Source organism: Takifugu flavidus, chromosome 5 (genome assembly GCF_003711565.1).
Source record: "Takifugu flavidus isolate HTHZ2018 chromosome 5, ASM371156v2, whole genome shotgun sequence".
Taxonomy (NCBI): Eukaryota; Metazoa; Chordata; class Actinopteri; order Tetraodontiformes; family Tetraodontidae; genus Takifugu; species Takifugu flavidus.
In genome coordinates this window covers 17,483,302-17,504,587 of record NC_079524.1, presented here as the reverse complement: position 1 = coordinate 17,504,587, position 21,286 = coordinate 17,483,302, and the positions used below count along the sequence as shown (strand labels likewise).

The window sequence follows — 21,286 nt, the reverse complement described above, 5'->3', positions numbered from 1 at the left end:
CTGATGGCAGAATATTAGTCTTGGATATGAAAATCAGGGTTGCGGGGCCATTCTGATGCTGTCCTTTGGTGGAATCTGAATAGCAACACTGATGTTTTCATGAAAAAATGTCACAATTGAGACGCCGCTCCGTTCCTATTTATCTGTAAGGTTAGAAGCATTTTCCAAACTGGCCTTTTTTCCCCCTCAATACATTTACTTAATTAAATTTCTCGTGCTGACAAAAGCCATTACAACAAAGACATGCTCCTCTATTTTGCACTAATGGCATTCAGCAGGAGCGTAGTGGTCCATCTTTGGTGGCCACGTGCACAGATGGAGCGAGCACAGACGCTGCTCGCTCAGACTCCCACAAGTGTTTGCTGTTTAGCGCTGGCGAAGCGGCGGACAAAGAGCCGCGGAGCGCTGAGAGCACTTGTCGGAGGCAGAAAATATGCGCTGGCTTTGCCTGCAGTATCCTTGCTCGCGCTCTCCCGCATCTTCAGAGTCAGGCTTGTCAGGGGTAATTTAATTGCCCTTAAGCAGCTTGAAAAGATGATTCAGAACATTGATTCAAAGCATTTAATTACTGTTTGAATGGATTCTCCAAGATGGGCTCAGCTGATCCTGAATGCCAGGCCCCCCACCCCACTCTCAGGCTCCCACACACACACACACACACACACACACACACACTTTTTCATGCATACATTTTGCGGTAGCTGCCTGCAGCGTTCAGTCTCCGCTGTATTTACGTCTCATGAATGAGCTTCTTTTCTTTCCTTTTTCGGTTTTGTGGTTTTTCTGAAAGAGTTTAATCACAAACAAACTAGAACAAATTGATTGAATTTCACTTCGTGGAAGCAGTCAGAGATCTGGAGGATATTTCTAAAGTTGTCCCTGGTCCTGGGTGCCAGGGTCCACATGCACAAACGTTATCGAGCAGCCTTCGTTGGTCCAACCATCCCCTTTAGAGTTGTCACCTAAGTATTTAAAAGTAGTACCAAGTATTTAACTAAAATCCAAACGTTACTTAACACACCCACAAACCTCCTCCACTGTGTATTAACCTTGACTTGGTTATGATTGATGATTCTTGACTAGACCAAAGAAATGCATGATGGGTAACTGGCTGTGAACATTTGACTCCTTCTGCGCAGATGTGAAGCTGCTGGAGGACCAGGCCTTCGTGGAGGGGGTCCAGGAGCAGGTGAACGGGGCTCTGCTGGAGTACACCTTATCCACCTACCCTCAGTTCCACGAGAAGTTCAGCCAGCTGGTGGTTCGGCTGCCAGAGCTGCGCTCCCTCAGCACCCAGGCTGAGGACTACCTGTGCTACATGCACCTGAGCGGAGAGGTGCCCTGCAACAACTTGCTCATTGAGATGCTCCACGCCAAGCGAGCATGTGTCTGAGGGACGTGCCGTCGTGTCTCGTTCTGAAAAGATGAGTGTGTGTGTGTGTGTGTGTGTGAGGAAACGCTTGAATGAAATGTGACATTTGAATTGGGACTTTTTTTGGCTTCTGCTTCCTCTGAGAAAGTGTAGACGGTGGGACGCGTGAGGCTCTACGATCGCGGTGAAGAGGGACGCTTTGCTTATGAACTCCGATTATATGACCTTGAATATTTTCCTAAAGAGCATCTGCCTGTAGTCACATGACATCCTCTTATCAAATAAAACATTATTTCATCTACATGTTAAGACACCATGTCACCAGCAAACATTTCAAACCACAGTTCTGCAGAAAGGACATCGTGGACGTAGAAAAGGACACCAGAGCGATGCTAACATTAACATTCCCTTAGCTCAGAGGCTTCACAGGTACTCACCTGTGCTAACTTTGGCTATTTAACTTCATGATGTGATTAGCTACGTGGCTAATAAGTGCTACCTTTACCAAATATTCCTATTTTGTGTTGTATGGAGCATTTCTGGCCCTTTCTGTGTCGTTTTACAATCTACTTTAACCTGATAACTCACATAATTCCAGATTATTTAGAAGTCCAAAGTTGGTGGGAGGTGGAGCACTGATGCCCGATGAATCCCATCATGGTTCATGTTAGCCCTCCATCACAGGTATCAGCTTTGGATGTCTGATCTTTTGCTTTTCTTCACGTGAACTTTGCACTTTTACTGCTCACAAACTTCCCTGCTTCCCAACCGGAAGCGTTGGTGCCGTTTCCCCGCTGTCTGGCTACAACCTGCAGCCACCTGTAGCCCAAACATTAAAGCGTCCCCGTAGTTCTGATGCATCCAGCCAATAATTAGTGTACGTTGAAGCCTGAACATGCGGATGCAGCGACAGAGAACACAAGGGGGTGAAAAGAGAGGCGCTACCGATGCCTGGAGGAGCACCTGGGACCAGGTCCACGTCTAAAGCTCCGGTCCATACGTTGGAGCGGCTCACACATCTCCGCCCTTTCCAGAGGAGTGTGTGTTCATGTTCCAGCTCCATGGGGTTGCTCCTAGAGAGTGGATGGCTTCCCACTCCGCCCTCATGTCACAGCGCCAAGCGTGCAGCTCAAGGTGGCTCAAGGTCACGTGGACGTGTTGGTCCACCTGCTGAAGACGTCCCACTGCCTGATGGGAAATATGTTCATTTGAAGAGCTTCATCTCCTAATTTAGACCTCCACACTGTTCACTTTGGTTGGGACCAGTGTAGACACACAGAGACCGGCCACCTGAGCAGGGTCCGTACCAAAGAGACACTTTCCCATCGGCGAAGGTCACGTCCAACTCTTCACGATGGCCGCTGCGTCACCGCGGCGACCAAACACACGGTGCTGAACCAGCTCCAGCTGTAAATCCCCACTGTTTAACCGTCACGCTGGCGTTTGACTGAATTACACCGACTGGTCCGAACCATCCTGGGACTGGACCAGTCCTCTCGGCTCTTTAGTTCCCTTTGCAGGACATTAACGAGCCCGGCGCCGCCCACCTGGAGCACCATTCCTGGACACCTGCAGCACAACCGCTGACGACCGTCTGACATGTCCTTCAAAACACGCGTGGTGGCTTGTGATGTTGTAACGTCTGTTGTCTGTCACTGTGGCAACATCCAGCATACAAAGGTGTTGAAAACCCCTCCACCTGCCTTAAACAATGTCTGTCCGAACACACACACACACACACGCACGCACACACACACACAGGTCTGTTTATTTTTGTCCATTGCGCAACAGTGTGTTATGAGTCTGTACAGTATATTTATGTTGTGAAGTGAATATCTACTGCAAGACTAACAGACGTTGAAGTTCTCTGCTTCTGTGGAGGCCAAATTGCTACATTTGTGGTATTAATTCTATTTCTGCTTGTTCACCTCTGATTTTTTTTTTCATCATTCTGTCGGGAACCGGCGGCGTTTCCACCCCTTGAGTGACGGTGACCAAAATGTTTTGCTTTCTTTAAATCTATTTTATTGTAATAGCATTAAACGACCAATAAAGGTAAACTCCACCTGTGAGTCAGCGGTTATTGCGCAGCGAGCTAATTTACACAGGAAGCTGCGGAGGAATCACCTTCTCACACCAAAACTCCACTCCCGTCGTTCCTTTAATCTCTTTTTCACACACGAACACAAGAACAATCATGTTTTCTTAGTGGAGCAACAGTCCGTTATTGTGTTCCTCATCGGTAAAACATGTCGACTAGAATGTTGACGAGCTCACAAACAGCTGTTGAACACATGACAGGAAGCAGGCGATAGGTTCAATGTCCTGAGGTGTCCAGATCTACAGGTGATCCCTCAGGTGACCTCCAGGCACCAGACTTCCAGTTTAACTTGTAGCTCTTCGGGGCACGAACGCACGATAAAACTCCACTTCCGAAATGATTTTGGCTCATCTGGAAGATAAATCTGTGTGCCTCCAAAGACGGTGGACATCGGATCTTTAAGGAGGACAAGAAGATGAACGATGAAGGAGGTTCTCAGAGGTTTGCGGGGCTGGAAGCTCCTGCGCGCTCAGGCTTGACGTTGGTGACGTTTCAGAACATCAAATTAAAAGGATTCACGAGTTTGGCACCAGAAAATTTAAACAAGAGTTGGATTCTTTCACGGAAACAGACAGTTTCACACAACATTCGCTGTCCTGTGGTCAGAAGAGGACATGTCCTCTTGTCTCAGATGACATCACTGAAAGGTCAAAGTGGGAGACGACATTGGACTTTACCGGAGCTCAAATGGAGGTTAATGGAACGGCGAGGAGGATGGGAAGGGGGGGGAGGGGGGTCAGCAGAGTCCTGCTGCTGCTCATGTCTGGTTTCATCTGTAAACACTGCTGAGGCCTCACATCTGCTGACCTTTCAGCCACGGTCCACGTCCTGGACGCCACCCTCAGTCCGGACCAGACCGGACTTTGATTGTCAATCAACAACCAGGGAATGAGAAGTTTTACGGCCAAACCTCCAGGCCACCAGATGGAAACCAGTCGTGGGACTTGAGGGGCCTGCTGGAAGGATCTTTCCTGGACAGTCTGGAACCCAAGCCCCAAACCTTTGGGGAGCTTGAGATGCAGATCGATGGGATGGTCTTCAAGGTCACGTCTAAGGTTGGACTCAGCTAAAACAAGTAATACTGTATATACGTATATATATGGAGCCAAAGTCACACGCTACTAAAGTGTTAGAATTAGACTGGTGGGGACTGCGTTAGTGAATTAGGTTGGTAGCATTACAGCTGGAATCTAGGAGGATCTACTCTACTGTTGGAGCAGAGACAACAAGGACGGGATCACAGGTGATTACAGCCCAACGGGGACTAACTGACTAACTCGTATCAGGCTCCTACAGCTCTCTAACGGTGTCCGAGGAGAGAAAAGACCTCCTAAAATACAAGTTAATGCTGTCCTTGCTGCTGGACGCGAAGCCATCGTGGAAACTTTGTCTTCTCCGAGCGTGTGAGCGTGTTTGAGGCTGTCAGCAGGAAGCCGTGGCGTCAGCATCGCCATGACAACCTGGCTGCAGAGACACGGTCGTCTCAAAGCTGAAGGCAGCCGGCCAGAGCCGGATCTGACGTCACAACGCCGTCCTCCCGGCGCGCGCGTGTGCGTGTGTGTGCGTGTGTGTGTGTGTGTGTGCGGTTGATCAGATAGATTTCGAGCGCCTCCACCAGGACGTGGTTCAGCAGCCTGTGGACAGACAGCAGCAGACATTACCCATGAGCCTCACCTCAGGCTGATGTTCGGTGTTTTACATTGCTGGAGTGTGTTTGCACACAAAGGAGGAGAAAGAAAGGAGGGAATGTGAAAGGAGAGTGGGAGAGAGCAGGTGTTGGAGTGGCTAATGGCTCGACGTGTGAATAGGCAGCGCTGTCCCTCTCTGATTAGGGGAATGAACTTCTGCTTTGTTTCTTAAGGCCACAATGAGGACCCAGCGCTACTCCAACACCATCCATCAGGGACTCTTTAGAAATACACAAACATCTCATGATTATTACACATTTCCTTCTCCCTACCCACAGTCAATTTGGAGCCATTGACGGTGATTTAACCTCTTGGCAGCATGGGGACCATCTGTTGTGCTGCTGGCACATTCAAATCAATAGAGACGCGGTGGACGCGTCCTCACGGGGGCCGCGCCGCGCCGGGCATGTAAATGGAGCCGATCTGGCAGGAATAAGAGGCGGGCCGCCTTTTCTCTTCTATGAATTAGAATTTCATAACGCGCGGCCAAAGAATCGCGCTATTCATCCCTTTTTGCGGCCAGCACTATAAATTACGAAGCGGCGTGCGCTCACCCTGCACACGTCCGCCGGAGGAGACTTCGTGGCTCTTTGTTGGGAAACAGACCGACAGAAAGAGCAGAGTTGGAGGAAATTCAATGGGAAGCTGTCAAAAAAATACTGTTTCGAATGAACGCGTGCATCCCCTCGCCTGGCTTCTGCTGGAGCACCAAACTACCACAAACTACCGGGCCGAGCTGGAACCGGTCCGGACCGGGTCACTTCCCTAACACGATGACGCCATCGTTGAAGCAACGCCTCTGCGTGTTCTCCAAACGCATGATGGCCAGAAACACACCGGCACCACAGATCTAAGCTGGCTAAAGGGCCCCCGACCCTACTGGGACCAGGACAGAAGAGCCAGAACCTCTGACCCAGGTCCAACAGCCTCAATGCAAAGCTGCTTAACATGAAGTTCTGACTCTGGAGAACATCATAAAAGGCTCTCGCAAAAATTCACTTCGAATAAATAAATTAAATGCATTTGTCGCTCTGTCTGCCTGGATGTTGGGAATTTTAATGGAAGTTTCAGGAATGCTGATCCGGGAACAGCTGAGGAACTTTTGGTGACGTTGACCTTTGATCTTCCAAAGATCAAGGCCACAGTACAGTGGAGAACTAGGCTGGTTTCAACAGCGAGCCGATAACAGGAGATTCTGTTAGAGGTCCCCAAAGAGTCCAGAGGTTGGACGATGTCGTCTGAGGACGAGAACAAGCGGGACAGAGTGACGGCGAGGCCATGACAGACGTACCTGAAGGCTTGAAGCTGGTCAGCTGCACCACCTGAGAGCGAACAAGACACACATGAGAAGATCTGCAGACGTCTGAGTGGAGACGCTGCGGAAATCCTGCTTACTTGGTTCTCTGGTTCAGGCTTCAAAGAGAAGCTGACAAGGTCGTTCCTGAAGCTCTCTGAAAGACACCAACTCACATTTAGCACACGTCAGTCCGGAACAACAGATGTGACGCGCTTCATTCAGACAGAAGGGAAAAGACACCAACAACGCGGGCGAGAGGATGATCCGGGTCCAGTTCTCCACGCCCCTGCTGGCTACCAGCGCAGCTACAGCACAAACGTTCACCCCCAAAACCAGAAGTAAGTGTTTATAGCGGTTCTAAGCCACATCAGGTCTGGTGGGAGGGTCACAGTAAAGGTTCTTCATCTTCGTTCTGGGCTGGATCGACATTCCGGACGCTCGAGCTTACCGTTCCTGATGACCAGTGACCTGGAGCTGGGGGTTCCAGAAGTCTCGCTGGTCTCGGGGCTGGAGAGATTTGGAGGCGTGCTGACCCAGGAGGTCATCGGAGCCCTCTGGGAGGGGAGGAAGCTGGTTGGCTGGGAGCAGTTCTGGAAATGGACCCAGAGACACTCAGTAGTGCTGCAGATGATGCCGCAGTGGTGCTGCAGATGTTCACCACCGCGCACCATGAAAGACAAGGCCTTCCTCTTCTCTTGGATCCTCTTGATGGCGTTCCTCACCTACAGGAAGAGTAAAGGTCACACCTCCAGCAGACCTCTGCCACCTGCTCTGGGGGGCGAAGGCTCCTTACCTCACTGTTGTAAACGGCATAAACCAAGAAAATGTACAGCCCCTGTAGGGAAGAAGCACATCAGGAAGGTTAGTCGGAGGAGCGCCTCCACCTTTCCGTTCACGTTGAGCCCCAGCGGTGGACAAATGGAGCGTTTCCAGCTGAGCTGGTGGTAGTGGTACAGGCCGACAGAATCAGATGCTAATTTATCTGACAGCTTAATATCCTGGAGCGAGAAGCAATTTGTCCAAATAAAGAGACGCCTGAGAGCTGATAAATGGTCTGGCTGCAGCGGAGGAGGGCCTGACGTGAGAGGTAGATTAGAGAACCCGGTTCTGGTGGGACCGGGATGCTAAATCCCTCAGTGACTGGGACAAAGGGTCAGTGATGGAGGCAGCAATGAGAACTGTTTCTGTACATGACGACTCCCTGAGGTCATGTTACTGGAGGACACGGCTGTGTCACCTGACAGTTATTCCAGGATCCCCCCCCCCCAAGCCCCCACGCTGTCGGGACTCCTGCTCTTCCATGACCTTCGCCTGGCGCTGCTGTGCTGAGCGTCCTCCACTCCTACCTGTTCACGCATGACTGCAACCCAGACCCAAGCACCCAGGTGGAACTGGTGGATGGTACCACTGGGCCGCGCTGGTCTGCAGCAACCATCGGTCAGAGGCAACAGCCTCATTCGGCTGTGAGGAAAGACTCCGACGGAAACAGCACAAACTCATCACAGCAGCCAGGGGACGCAGCCAGGAGTCGTCACGGAGACGCGGACTCCAGCTGATGCTAAACGAGCAAAAGCATTAGCAATACTACTACTACTACTACTACTGCTGCTACTGCTTCAACTGCTATTACTATTGCTACTGCTACTGCTGCTACTACTGCTATTACTACTACTGCTACTGCTATTACTACAGCTGCTAATGCTACTACTACTACTGCTGCTACTACTGCTACTGCTATTTCTACAGCTACTAATGGTACTACTACTAGTGCTGCTACTAGTGTTATTACTACTCCTAATATTGCTATTACTACATCTGCTACTGCTACTAGTGCTAGTACTGCTGCTACTACTGCTACTACTGCTACTGCTACTAGTGCTACTAGTGCTAGTACTGCTGCTACTAGTGCTAGTACTGCTGCTACTAGTGCTAGTACTGCTCTTACTACTGCTACTAAAGCTAGTACTGCTGCTACTAGTGCTAGTACTGCTGCTACTAGTGCTAGTACTGCTCTTACTACTGCTACTAGTGCTATTACTGCTATTACTGCTGCTACAGCTAATAATAACAGAGTCATTTGCAGAGAGAAGTTAGTGTTCCTGCATCATCATCCTCCTTCCTCCGTGAGGAAGAACTCCTACGTGAGCTTTATCTGCCCTCAGCTGGACCCTGACAGTAAATCAAAATTAACTAGCAGCTGTGAGGAGGTCACCCAGGGGACAACACCACTGATTAATTAAGACAGAGAGACAGAGACACACCGGGACGGAGACAGGGCGGGGGGGGGGGGGGGGGGGGGGGAGGGGGGGGGGGGGAGACAGAGGAGAGAGAGGGAGAGGGGGGGAGAGACAGAGGGAGAGAGAGAGAGAGGGGAGAGAGAGGGGGAGAGACAGAGGGAGAGAGAGGGAGAGAGAGACAGAGGGAGAGAGAGAGGGAGAGAGGGGGAGAGAGAGGGGGGAGGGAGAGAGAGGGGGGAGGGAGAGAGAGGGGGAGAGAGAGAGGGGGAGAGGGAGAGAGAGAGAGAGAGGGGGAGAGGGAGAGAGAGGGAGAGAGGGGGAGAGAGAGAGGGGAGAGACAGAGAGACAGGGGGAGAGAGAGACAGGGGGTGAGAGAGAGAGACAGAGGGAGAGAGAGAGATAGAGGGAGAGAGACAGAGGGAGAGACAGGGGAGAGGGGTGAGGGAGAGAGGGGGGGGGGGGGGAGAGAGAGGCACAGAATAGATGGCTGTGTCCCAGAAACTATCTGAGAGAGGAAGTAACTGAGTCGTTATCAGCAGAGGAGCACTGGAGCAAGACTACACACACACACACACACACACACACACACACACACACACACACACACACACACACACACACACACACACACACACAACACACACACACACACTCACACACACACACACACCTGAGTATGGGAACAGTTCATCACAAAGCTCTAAGATTCGTGTCTGCTGCTGGTTTCTACGTGGTCTTCAGCTCAAACACGTCTCCAACTGATCATTAATGTGGATGCTGGTGGTTCTGGTGGTTCTGGTGGTTCTGGTGCTGGTGACTCCTCAACCATTGTGTGTGTGTGTGTGTTTGTGGGGGGGGGGGGTTACCTGGAAGGCGTTGAGAGTGATGAAGATGTAAGCGACCACCACTGACAGATGGACCAGGACCCCACAGAGCCAGGTGAGGCCCAGCACCGGCAGAAGGATCAGAACCGGACGCGTCACGGCCCTGAAGCAGCAGAGAGAAGCGTCGTCAGGACTCCAGCCCAGTGGCCGACCCCCCTCCCAGGAGAGCTGGTTCCTCCCCGATTCCTCCACTAACGTCTCCATCTGCCTACAGGAGCTGCTGCTAACGTGCATCTGCCTGACTGAATCGTCCTTTCAAGGGTCCTCACACAGCGCCGACCCGTTTGACGGGGCCCGGCTTTTGTCCGCGGCACCATTGTTGCCCCCGTGGTGCACCTGAGCGCAGAGATTGAGGTTCCCCCAGCGCGTCGGGCGAGGACAAGAGCAGCTGTGAACACACATGAACGCACCCACGTGTTCTCGGGTGGGGGGGGTCTCACCATGTTAGATCAAAGGTCTGCATCTTTGATGCAGAACTTGGGCTGAGCATCTTAGCACGGCGGCGGGCGCTGGACACGGTCACCATGACAACTCGACACAGCACCACGGCGTTCACCTGCGGGCAGAGGAGCGGCGGCGTCAGCGTGAGCGGACCCGTGATGGAGCGAGAGGCTCGGGCCGTCGGGCCGGTTCTGAGAGCGAAGGCTCCCCCGTCCATCTTGACCCTTGACTGGGACGATCCGTCACACCTGAGCCACGTTCAGAACCACCCAGTTCGGACCCAGGGAGTCAAGCGTCCTGCAGCCCTGGTTCTGCCCATGTTCCTGTGTGGGTTCCTGACTTACCTTTCCAGAGTGGACGCCTGTCTTCTGACTGTTTCTGTCCTCACACACTCAAATATTTACTTTACATTAATAATCCATACGTACAAGCAGCCCAATGGACACACATTTCACACACACACACACACACACTGGCCTACAGGCAGGGGTGAGGACGTACCCCCAGGACAAAGACAACAGGTCCCACAAAGGCCCAGATGGTGTCAGTCTTCACATTGAGCCAACAGTGATCTTCTGCTTTGTATTTGTCCACTGATACAGCCAATGTTACAGCAACAATGAGAACAGGAAGTCCTGAGAAACAATACACAACAGTGCGATAGTCAAACGGCAGCGGCAGCGGCAGCAAAGACACATTAAGAGGACGCCGACTGCTGCTGTTTGGTCTTTGCTGTATTTAGTCTGGACGGGGACATTCCGGCAAAGCCGCCTGTGTGAGAGGTTCTCACACGGCTCGGTGTGCGACGCTGACGTTACCCCAGCCGATGACGTAGTAGAGCTTCATCCTGTGGTCCTCGCTGATGTTGACCGACACCACTTTGCTCCAGAGGAGCAGACCCTCCACCAGCATCCAGGAGAAGGAGGCCATGAAGAAGAGGTGGAGCAGAGCGGTGACCAGGAAGCATGCTAGCTGTGGAGGATAGAAGGTGCTGCGTCAGCACCCCTGTGCTGCTTCTCTCACACACACACACACACACTCTACACACTCGTCACTGTTACACACTAAATCATCAGGCTGTTCAATCAACTCGTGCAGGTTTATATTAAAACCGATATTTCTGACATTGCATTTATCCATGAACGTGTACATCAGCCCCCCTGATGAGCAGCATCCCATCATTTCAAGCTCCGTTTGCTCCAGTCAAACCTATGGAATGTGTAGGTTTACCTCACTGTCAGACACCCAGTCGCTGCACATCAGCAGCAGCTCAGCAACGGCCAGAGCGACGATCAGGTTCTTATGGACGGTAGTTCGGTCTGATTTAGGAACCCTGCACACACACACACACACACACACACACACACACACGCGCAGAGTTCTCAGAAAGGCTATTGACACGTTTCAGCGTGTTCTGTCTTTTCTTTCCATTCAACGGCGCCGATCCGCCAGGATTTCTGAACCGTTTTCACCCCCCGAGCTTCGCCGCCCGCACTCGCCGACGTCGGTGACTCACCCCACGGCGATGAAGAGGATGAAGGTGAAGAGGAGGCCACAGAGAGACACTCCACAACCGACGAACGTCAGCACCTGCAGAGCTCTTTCATTCTCCCGACTCCTCTGAGCAACACACACACACACACACACACACACACACACACACACACACACACACACACACACACAACACACACACACACACACACACACACACACAACACACACACACACACACACACACACACACACGCGTAGTGAGCTGTAATTCCAGCCTGGAGGAGCCTGTGGGGAGGCGGGAGCGGTACCTGGGTTTCGTACACCTGCAGCAGCAAAGCAAAGTTGGTGGTGTGGTTGCAGTAACAGACGGTTTGTCCGGACTGTTTGGAGACCACCTCACAGCCTTTCGTGCTCCACCACCCGCCCGCCTCAGGACTAGAAGAAGAGCAGCGGTCAGACAGGGAACTGTGGGACGCTGGGACGCCGGGACGTGTCTGCTCACATGAGGTCAAAGTCCCAGAAGGCACAGACGGGATCGTACGCAGCATCCGCGGGATTCTGCCAGGATTAGAGGTTCAGATCAGCAGTTAATGGAGCCCGACGCGCTCGGCCACATCGCACTCGCAGCAACCTCAACGTGCATGTGGCCGAGCCGCGACACAGAGACGGCAACAGACGGCGGGACGGGTCGGGTGAGGGTGGCGCGACTACAGAGGGAGACGTTTGCTGACCGGGACTCTGTGGCGGAGCTGGAAGCGCACGGCCGTGCTGACGGGCTGCTCGTCTCCCAGCACGGTGGTGGAGATGACCGACGAGCCCAGGATGGAGCCCAGATACCTGTGGATGCACAGGAAGACACGTCAGCCAGGCCGCCGCTCGCTCATTGTACCTGCAGCTGATGTGGAGCAGATGTTCTGGAGGTTGGGCCTCTGGACTGAACTGAGCCTAAGGAATGAAAACGCTGCCTGGAATGATGTTTAGTGGAACATCGCTGGCTAAAACATCACCTTTGGCTGCCGTCGGTGACGGTGGGAGCCATGGAGATGTTCTCCTCAGGAGTGAAGGAGGGTCGAAGGGAGCCGTACCAAGTGCTGACCAGCGTGAGCTTCTGGAACCCTGAACACACCACAACACGGCCGCGGCGTTTAGCTTAGCTGAACAAAAGGAGCCCGGAGGAATGAGGGATTTGGGAGGCTCTTTGTTCCCTACAGTTGTTGCAACAATGCTGCTGCATCTGTGCTTCTCTGGGAGACCTTGAGCCTGGAACCAGAGTAGCTGATGCTACACATCTGTCATCAGCAGCACACGTCTCCCGTCTCTGGGACGGAGACGCGGAGCTGTGGACGCTTTGTCCTACCGCTGTGACGCAGGTCCTCCATGTTCTCCTGGGAGACGGAGATACAGTCCAGACCGGCTGCTTCCTCGGGTTCTGGTCCGCAGAAGCTGGGTTCTCTCCGATCCTTCTGTAGCTGCTGCACCTCCACTTCTGGACAAAAAAAGTCTCCCGTCATATTGGGACACGGCTTGAGGACATTGTGGTGCGACCACGTGTGTTTAGACCGTAGGCTGATCAATGTAAAGAAAAGTGGGAGGAGTCAGACATCTTGTAAACACACGCTTCCAAACACAACTCAAAGAAACCCGCTGCCCTCCACTTGTTCCGCCTCATAAATGTAAAGCCTGTGCTACAATATTTACAGTGCTTCAAATTCAATCAATGCCGATTATTCTCCCTCATAATAGCGTTACCGTAGCAACTTTCCTGCACGGAATGTGAAACAGTTGTTTTGTCTTATGGCTCCAAGATGTTCCCCCTTCACTACAGCGCTGATGGTTATAGAGTCACGGCGATCCAAACCAGCGCGGTGAGTCCAACTAGGTTAGCATGAGCGGCGCTAACGATCGCAGATGACCTCGAGGAACAGACGAGCGCGCCAGCGTTCTATCGACTGTTCTTAGAGCACAACAGAAAACAGCATCTCGCTCGTTCGTTTATCTCCCTGCTTGGTTGTTTTTATTGTTCTCGCATTTAGGTCGTCGTTATCTCGTTGGTAAGTGCAGTTTTCCCTGGCGACAAAGACGCGATGTCATGTGACTGACTGAGGCCTTGAGGCGAGGACCCGGTTGGTCGAGGCAGCGCTGCCTCCTCAGAGGTGCTGTGTGCAACTTTTCTCGGACCCACACCAAGCAGGAAGTGAGCCAGTGGCTACTTCCTGTTGTCTACTTCCTACTTCCTGTTGCCTACTTCCTGTTGTCCTATCAGCAGCGTTAGTGTGAAGTCACAAAGGTGTGTTGAGAAGATGAATCCAACATTCACAACTCTGTGTGTGTGTGTGTGTGTGTGTGTGTGTGTGTGTGTGTGTGTGTGTGTGTGCGTGTGTGTGTGCGTGTGTGTGTGTGTGTGTGAGAGAGAGAGAGAGAGAGAGAACTCACTGATGTTGGGGCTGTGGATGGTCAGCTGACCAGTCCTCTCCGTTAAGTGTGGGCTGAGCTTTGTCACCATCTGATCAATGGTCTTCACCACCTCCATGGGGCCGCTCACGACCTTTGACACACGCAGCGTCGCAGCAGCATTATACACTCGGCCGCCATCACAGCCAACGGCGGCGTTTCACACAATGAGAGAAATCACTTAGCACCGCGAACTGTTTGTCAGATTCTACACATAGTTGGGCTGAAGGCGGCTCAATAGAATGTCCTTTAACCAGGGCACAATTGTGGATTTTGCCATTGTCTGTTCTAAAATCGCTCGTCCTCAATTCGCTCCAGGCTCTAAGGCCTGAGCCTTGGAGACAGCGGTGGGAGCGGAGCGAGGAGCCACGCGTGTTCACAGCGCTGCCTCAGCCATTGAGGCTGCGCTGATGTGGCCTTGTAGCACTGGGTGAAACAGTCAGAAAGCAGCCACATCAGCAGGAGCGGGTTAGTAATATTCCTGGGGCGGGGGAGCATCCATCCTGGATCAGCGGAAGCACACTGCCCTCTGGCGCTTCCCAGCTGAACTCTCAGACCCGCCAGAACCCCCACGGACCTCCTCCTGCCTGAGTGGAGCTCTGTGCTGGCCCCTACCTCTCTGATGGTCTGCCACTTGAAGGCGTTATCTTCGCTGATGAGGCTGTCGGCCACGCTGATGAAGTTCTGGCTCATCTCCCGGAGGTCCTGCTGGCTCTGATTGGTGCTCAGCGGGTCTGAGGGGGCGTCGGCAGCCATAGACAGAAGCTGCACCAGCGACACCATGTCAGCGGGCTGGAGCCCCTCCTGACGGACGTCCCCCAGGGCCTGAGCAGAGATGTCCAGCAGGGTGGAGGCCTGGGCCAGACTGCTGAGACCAGTCAGGTGTTCCCCCAGAACTGCCTGGAGGGATGGATGGATGGGTGGGTGGGGGGGTGGATGGGTGGGTGGGGGATGGATGGATGGATGGATGTGTGGGTGGATGGATGGGTGGGTGGATGGGTGGATGGTGGGTGGATGGATGGATGGATGGGTGGGTGGGTGATGGATGGATGGATGGATGGTGGGTGGATGGATGGATGATGGGTGGATGGCTGGATGGTTTTTGATGGATGGATGGGTGGGTGGGTGGATGGATGGATGGATGGATGGATGGATGGATGATGGATGATGGATGGATGGGTGGGTGGATGGATGGATGGATGGATGATGGGTGGGTGGGTGATGGATGGATGGATGATGGGTGGGTGGATGGATGGATGGATGGGTGGATGGATGGATGGGTGGATGGATGGCTGGCTGGGTGGGTGGGTGGATGGCTGGATGGATGATGGATGGATGGATGGCTGGATGGGTGGATGGTGGGTGGGTGGATGGGTGGATGGATGATGGATGGATGGATGGGTGGTGGGTGGATGGATGGATGGATGGATGTGTGGGTGGATGGATGGATGGCTGGCTGGATGGATGGCTGGATGGCTGGGTGGGTGGGTGGGTGGATGGATGGGTGGGTGGGTGGTGGGTGGATTGGATGGATGGATGGGTGGGTGGATGGATGGCTGGATGGCTGGATGGATGGATGGATGGATGGATGTGTGGGTGGATGGATGGCTGGATGGATGGATGGGTGGGTGGGTGGTGGGTGGATGGATGGATGGATGGATGGATGGATGGGTGGGTGGATGGATGGATGGATGGGTGGGTGGGTGGATGGATGGGTGGATGGATGATGGAAGGATACACTTCATTTGTAATCCCTCATATTTGAGGATCATGTGTTCAGGAATGGCTCTTCTTGTTTCATGACCTGTGACCTGTGACCTTTGACCTACCTGGGTCTGGTTGGAGAGCCTCATTAGTTGGTTCATGAAAGCAGAAGGATGAGACGTCTGAGACTCACTGATCTGCACCAACTTCCTGTAGCTCTCTGTGAGGGCAACAAGGTCACATCGTGATGCTGCTGCACTGCTGCTGCTCGAGACCTGACACCATCCCTGATGGATCCCCTGATGGATCCACTGACATGATCCCCTGATGGATCTCCTGATGTGATCCACTGATGGATCCACTGACCCGAGTGGTGACCGCGAGACTCACCTTTGCTGCTCGCGCAGATGAACGGAAGTGGATCCGAACAGTCGGCCAGGCCGAGCAGAGGCCGCTGATCCCGCCAGCTCTGCAGCGTCCCGCAGGTCTGCGGCGCCACCTGGTGGCGCGCTGCTGCACACACACACGTTCATGGTCACATTCAGGGGCAGCGGGCCTATAACACAGTTATAACGCATGCCCTCACTGTGTGTGCGCGCGTGTGTGTGTGTGTGTGGGGGGGGCATCTAGATGATGGTCCACACAGATGAGGATTGTCAGATATGTCCCAGGATGCTAATGAAATCAATCTAAAAGGTTTTAAATCCTGCTTCGGGACGGCGGGGCCGACAGGAGGACGGGTTCAAAGGCTCCTTTCAGAGCGAGTGCGCGTGGGAGGCTCGTCTGCGTGGGTCGGCGCCTCCTCGGTGCGGCGGTAATCCCCTGGATCCCTCCCTCCCTTCACATCTTTCACTCACTCATCCCAGCAGCTTTCTCCGTGAGACGCACGTCACGTTCAGCCTGAGAGCCCTCCAACAGCGGAACACCCCCCCCCCCCAGCTGATCACTGGTAATCACTGGTAATCACTGATCACTGCTGCACCGATGATGTCATCATCGTGAGATCAAAGAGCAGAAACTTTAATCTGAACATAGGAACAGTTACTGTTGCTGTTCAACGGCCTCTCTTGTCGTTCAGGACCGTCCCGGGTTCAGTTTCCTACGTTTGCATCCTGTTTCTTTACGCTTCAAAAAATTTCTGTCTTCGTGAATCGAAACTGATCCTAATTTTGTTATTTTTATATTATTCTAAACTGACCGTTCATTTTGATTTAATCTAACACGATGCTGCCACCTAGTGGCCTGATGGCGGTACAGCACCGGATCCCCGGTGGAGTAGATTTCTTAAAAATATTTATTATTATCATCGTTTTTTGTTGTTGTTATAATAATAATAGTAATAATTTGTATTTCTTCTATAATTAGTCTGTTCATTTCCTGGTGAGATCATGAAAAATGGGCATCTTTTCAACAATTAAATATTAAGTTGTATTAGACCCAATAATATGGGCCCTGATAATTCTGCTACATAGAAATAAGAAGAAATAAAATGAACTTCGATTAAAATCAGAAGAAAATTGATCAGACATCATCTACTGTAGATTTTCTTATGATGATGAATGTTCAGATGTGAGCAAACGCCCAATTTGTTGGGTTTTAAAGTAAATTGTGAGGGGCTGAAGTGTTTCCTGGGAGACGATGATGTTCTTTCATCCTTGAAATGAAATAATTCGTTTGCAGCTAATTAAAAAGGCCTTAATGAGAGCTGAAGGAGCATCCCTGAGCTGATCTGTCTATAAAATCTGACTTTACCTGCACAAACCAGAAGGGCGTCCACCTCTTGGACGCCAGGGTGGCGACGAATGTGCTCGAGGTTCCAGCTGAAGAGCGCTTCCTGTGTCAGAGCCATGCAGGCGTTCAGGGACAGGACGTGGCGTTTATCCAGAGAAACATTCCAAACGTTAAGGTCGGTGATATTCCCAAAAAAGGGCTCGGTGAAATTCCCTCCAAAGGAATCCTGATCCTGGCCCAGAATGAATATCCCCTCCCCAAAAATGTCCCTGGACGTGTCCGACCCGAGCCGGCGTCCCTCCTGTTCCCGTCCACGTAGATGGCCCAGCGGCCGCTGCTGCGGCGCCACGTGACGCAGACGTGATGCCACCCTCCGTCGTTACTGAAGGAGGCCTTGTAGGGGAGGTGCTTCCGATGGACGATGAGAGCCAGGAGGACGCGTCCGTGGACGTCCAGCTGGCCCCGAAGCTGGAACTCGTTGGTGAAGACGGGCGCAGCGTAGGAGAAGATGGTGGACACCTCGTTCCAGTCTGGGTTCCACTGGACGCGAAGACAAATGCTGATGGAAGACAGGTCAGGCAGAGACATGTTGACACGGGCGAAGGCCTGGTGGGAGTCCACGGGGAAGGTTAAAGCCGTGAACCCGGTAGCTGGAAGAAGAGCAAGGAAGAACAGGAACCGTTTGGTTTTCATGGCTCTTTTACTGGGGGGCTCCATTCTTTACTCACATTGTCTCGAGGGGCCCACTGGGGTGGAAGCTGCTTTACTGGGACTCCTGACCCAGAGAGGAGGGCGAAGTCCAGCCGGCTGAAGCACTGAGAAGAGCTCCTCTTGGTCCTCTAACTGGTCCAGACGGACCAGGGAGCTGAACTGGCTTCTGCAGAAGCTCTCGGCTCTGGAAAAGGCCAACGGACCAGTGACCAACTGGAAGGCCCAGTTGGAGGTCAGGTGGACTGGTCTGGGTGGTCCTGCAGAAAGAGAAGAGGCACGCGTCACGATGTTGTCCTCCCCCGCTTCGTTTCAAGGAACTAAACATTTCTGTCCTCGGTCCAGAGCGGCGTCCCTCTCCTGTCCCGAAGTTCAACCATAAATGATACACGGGTCGAACCCCCACCTGGTGCCGCCTGGTCCACCCCATAACACAGCACATGGGAGGATCAGTCCATCCCTCTATAGATCCACCTAGATCCACCTAGATCTAGCTAGCGGGAGCCTTTCTGTGATGTTGTGGGAAGCTTCTGAGATCAAAGGTGTGGCCAGCCCTTTGATGCTGGGACGAGCCTGAAGAAGAACCCAGCTGATTCTGGCGTATTCAGACGTTTTTGGGAGGAAAAACTGATCCAAACCTCAAAGCCCTCAAAGCTAGGACCCCCTCAACTGTTGGACCGTGGATTCAACTACAATTAACGACGTTTATGGATTTTCTCTCTTTCCTTCTAGACGAGCTGAAGGTTAAAAGCGTTGGAGGCTCCTCACCACGTGAATCCTGGCGGCGGGCCGACACAGCAGGGGTTAACTCGCTCTTACAAACCACCTAAGAGCAGAACAAAGGTGGTTATTGATCATTCAGAAGGTCTTTGATCAGCAGGAGTGGCTGATTCAGAGGAACCTGTTCAGGAACACAACAAAGGTTCTGGTGTTGAGAGGTTGGTTACCAGCGAGCAGAGGAGGACCAGTCCAGAAAGCGGCGCTCCAGACATCTTCACGCCAGAGTCAGCAGAGAAACGGTCATGGGTGTCTCGCTTTGATCAAGCTTTGATCATCGCAGCGCCTCCCTCCACCGGATCACGGCGGGTTCCGCACCCTGCTGAGTCGGCGCCGATCCACATGATCCTTCAGAGGACTGAAGGTAAAGTCCAGGTCTGTGCTGAGGGATCAGAGAGCCGCGTCCCCGCTCCGTTCCAGACGTGTCCCGTCCCCTGACTGTGGAACAGCGTCCCTCTCTGTCCCCCCAGGGGGGGGGACTCCTCCCACCCTCCCACCCTCGGCTCTTGTCATGCAAATACACTCATTTTTTAACAGGAGCCGTTTACGCAAGCAGTGTCAAGCGCCTGGCACAAATCACCCAGAGGAGGCGTTCCACCAGCAGCTGCAGCGAACCGGGCCAGGACGCCTCCTAGACCCACCCGTCGGTGCCATCGGTGGGGGAACCTTCCCTCCATGCTGCTGGGAACCATGTCGGAACCACCAGGCTCTCATCGTTTCTTCATCATGGGCTATAAACAGGTTCTTCCTGTTGATGAGGCGGCAGCAGAAACCCTCTCGCTCCTAACCTGGGGAGGGACTGACCGTAGATGAGGCCCCCCCAGAGGCCAAAGGTGCTGATCCACTGTCTTCGAAGCGTTGCTGGACGGGCCGGGCTTTTCTGAGAGTCCCAGCAGTGTTTGTGGGGAGTTTGGCCGCATGTTGGGGGTGTCGGTGGCTCTAAACGACCCTCAATGGTGGTCAGGTGATGCCCTTAGAAGGGCTGAAGAAACCTTTCAGCTCCCCAACTGGTCAATAGGTCAACTAGACCCAGTAAAGTGGCTCATAAACCCAGAATCCAGAGCAGCTCGGCGTAGCCCAGAGCAACATTTGAGCTCAGAGGCTGCTGATTTGTGCTGTAGCGTGTCAAAGGGGACGCCACTAACGCCTGAGCTGCCCCTCCCCCACCAGGAGGAGGCTCACCTGGGCGAGGAACATCAGGGGACGAGGAGGTGAAGCTGGCCAGAGACGAATATCTGCTTTGGGTTCTGCTCTTAAACGTAGCTTCCAGCTCCACACAGGCCTCACAGCGAGCCAAAGAGGCGGAGCCACTGGACGGCCCCCTTTGGCTCGCTGTAACCTCCCAGCCACGGACAGCCAGTGCATTTCCATGACAACCTGCCGTTTGTAAGAATGGTATGGAAACGTCAAACACTCGCTGGGCCTTCGTCCAAAGACCGGCGGCCTCCACGAGGACCAACGAGGGTCCCCACAACAGGAAGCAGCCAGCCGAGGATGTTTGGTCCCGTGAACCTGAAAGAGGGCCCGGCCCGTCCATGGAGCCCCGCTGGGACCGCCGTGCAGTTGCCGTGGTTACAGAAAGCTGCTGGGTCGACTCCCGAGGTGCGAGGAGCAGCCTCTGGTAGAGCCTGATGTTTCTAAAGCAGCAGACAGGAGATGGAGGGTCCAAACATTCCTGGTTGGTCAGCGGGTGGAGGCCATGTTTGTCCGCTCTAATCTGGTCACAGCAGACGGGCTTTACGGCCGGCCCACAACCATCAATCAGCCCCAGTACCGAGAACCTGGGCGGCGGCGGCGAGGAGGGGGGTGTCGTCTCCACGGAAACCGCCTTTGGAAGTAGCCATATAAAGGATAGAGGGGGCTGGCACCAAACAAAGAGAAGAAGAAAAGCCCGGCGGGTCAGGCTGTGGCCCGGTCCCAGTTGCTCACCGTCCCAGAGCTGCAGACGGGTTTGCTCACGTTGATAGTGGTGATTAAGGTTGATGCCTCTGACCTCTGACCTCTGGTGGTGGCAGGAAGAACCTCCTGGTGACTCTTTCCTCTCTTCCCCAAAACCGTGAATCTTCACGATGAACCTTGTTCTGAACTGGTTCAGCAATAATTCAACCTTCATCACAACTGCACCATCCTCATCACTGAACCAGAACATCTGGTTGGGTGGACAACAACAACAACAACAACAACAATTGGAGTAAAACCAGGCCAACCGGGCTGATCTGGGGTTCTGGGGTGGGTCCAGGTGACCCAGATGGAAACACCTCCACAGGCCACACTGATCATGGGCTTGGGTGAAGGTGCTTTCAGGTGCCATGTGAGGTTCTAGATGGTTCCTGTCCACCCAGGACCTGGACCAGGACTCGGCGCTTGTTTCCAACAGTCGGCCTGGGGCAGCTTGGGC

General features: G+C 53.2%; 2 protein-coding genes across 3 annotated transcripts in view; one reads left to right on the top strand and one right to left on the bottom strand.

Moving 5' to 3' along the window:
* The window catches only part of LOC130525734 (steroidogenic factor 1-like), a 13,265-nt gene extending 9,828 nt beyond the window's left edge, over positions 1–3,437 (top strand). Inside the window, exons 7-8 of one of the 2 annotated variants that reach the window (XR_008950562.1) lie at positions 1,140–2,247; positions 2,311–3,437. Coding sequence is in view for 1 of the 2 variants with exons in the window: in XM_057032825.1 (XP_056888805.1) it covers positions 1,140–1,393 (254 nt within the window). In the remaining variant the exon portion in view is untranslated. Of the gene's footprint in view, positions 1–1,139 lie in introns of both variants that reach the window. The other variant, XM_057032825.1, reaches the window with a different exon arrangement.
* Positions 3,438–3,515: 78 nt separating this feature from the next.
* Positions 3,516–19,340, bottom strand: LOC130525733 (adhesion G-protein coupled receptor D2-like). The gene is given in 26 exon segments (XM_057032824.1): positions 3,516–5,107; positions 6,453–6,483; positions 6,557–6,612; positions 6,907–7,048; positions 7,127–7,180; positions 7,252–7,293; positions 9,562–9,682; positions 10,020–10,135; positions 10,522–10,655; positions 10,839–10,992; positions 11,251–11,353; positions 11,537–11,640; positions 11,826–11,952; positions 12,020–12,075; positions 12,249–12,354; positions 12,525–12,633; positions 12,875–13,003; positions 13,951–14,062; positions 14,584–14,868; positions 15,798–15,892; positions 16,063–16,185; positions 17,425–17,685; positions 17,688–18,053; positions 18,132–18,371; positions 18,880–18,937; positions 19,059–19,340. Coding segments are annotated over 26 exon segments (3,177 nt in total). The 5' UTR covers positions 19,104–19,340; the 3' UTR covers positions 3,516–5,099.
* Positions 19,341–21,286: the final 1,946 nt, after the last annotated feature.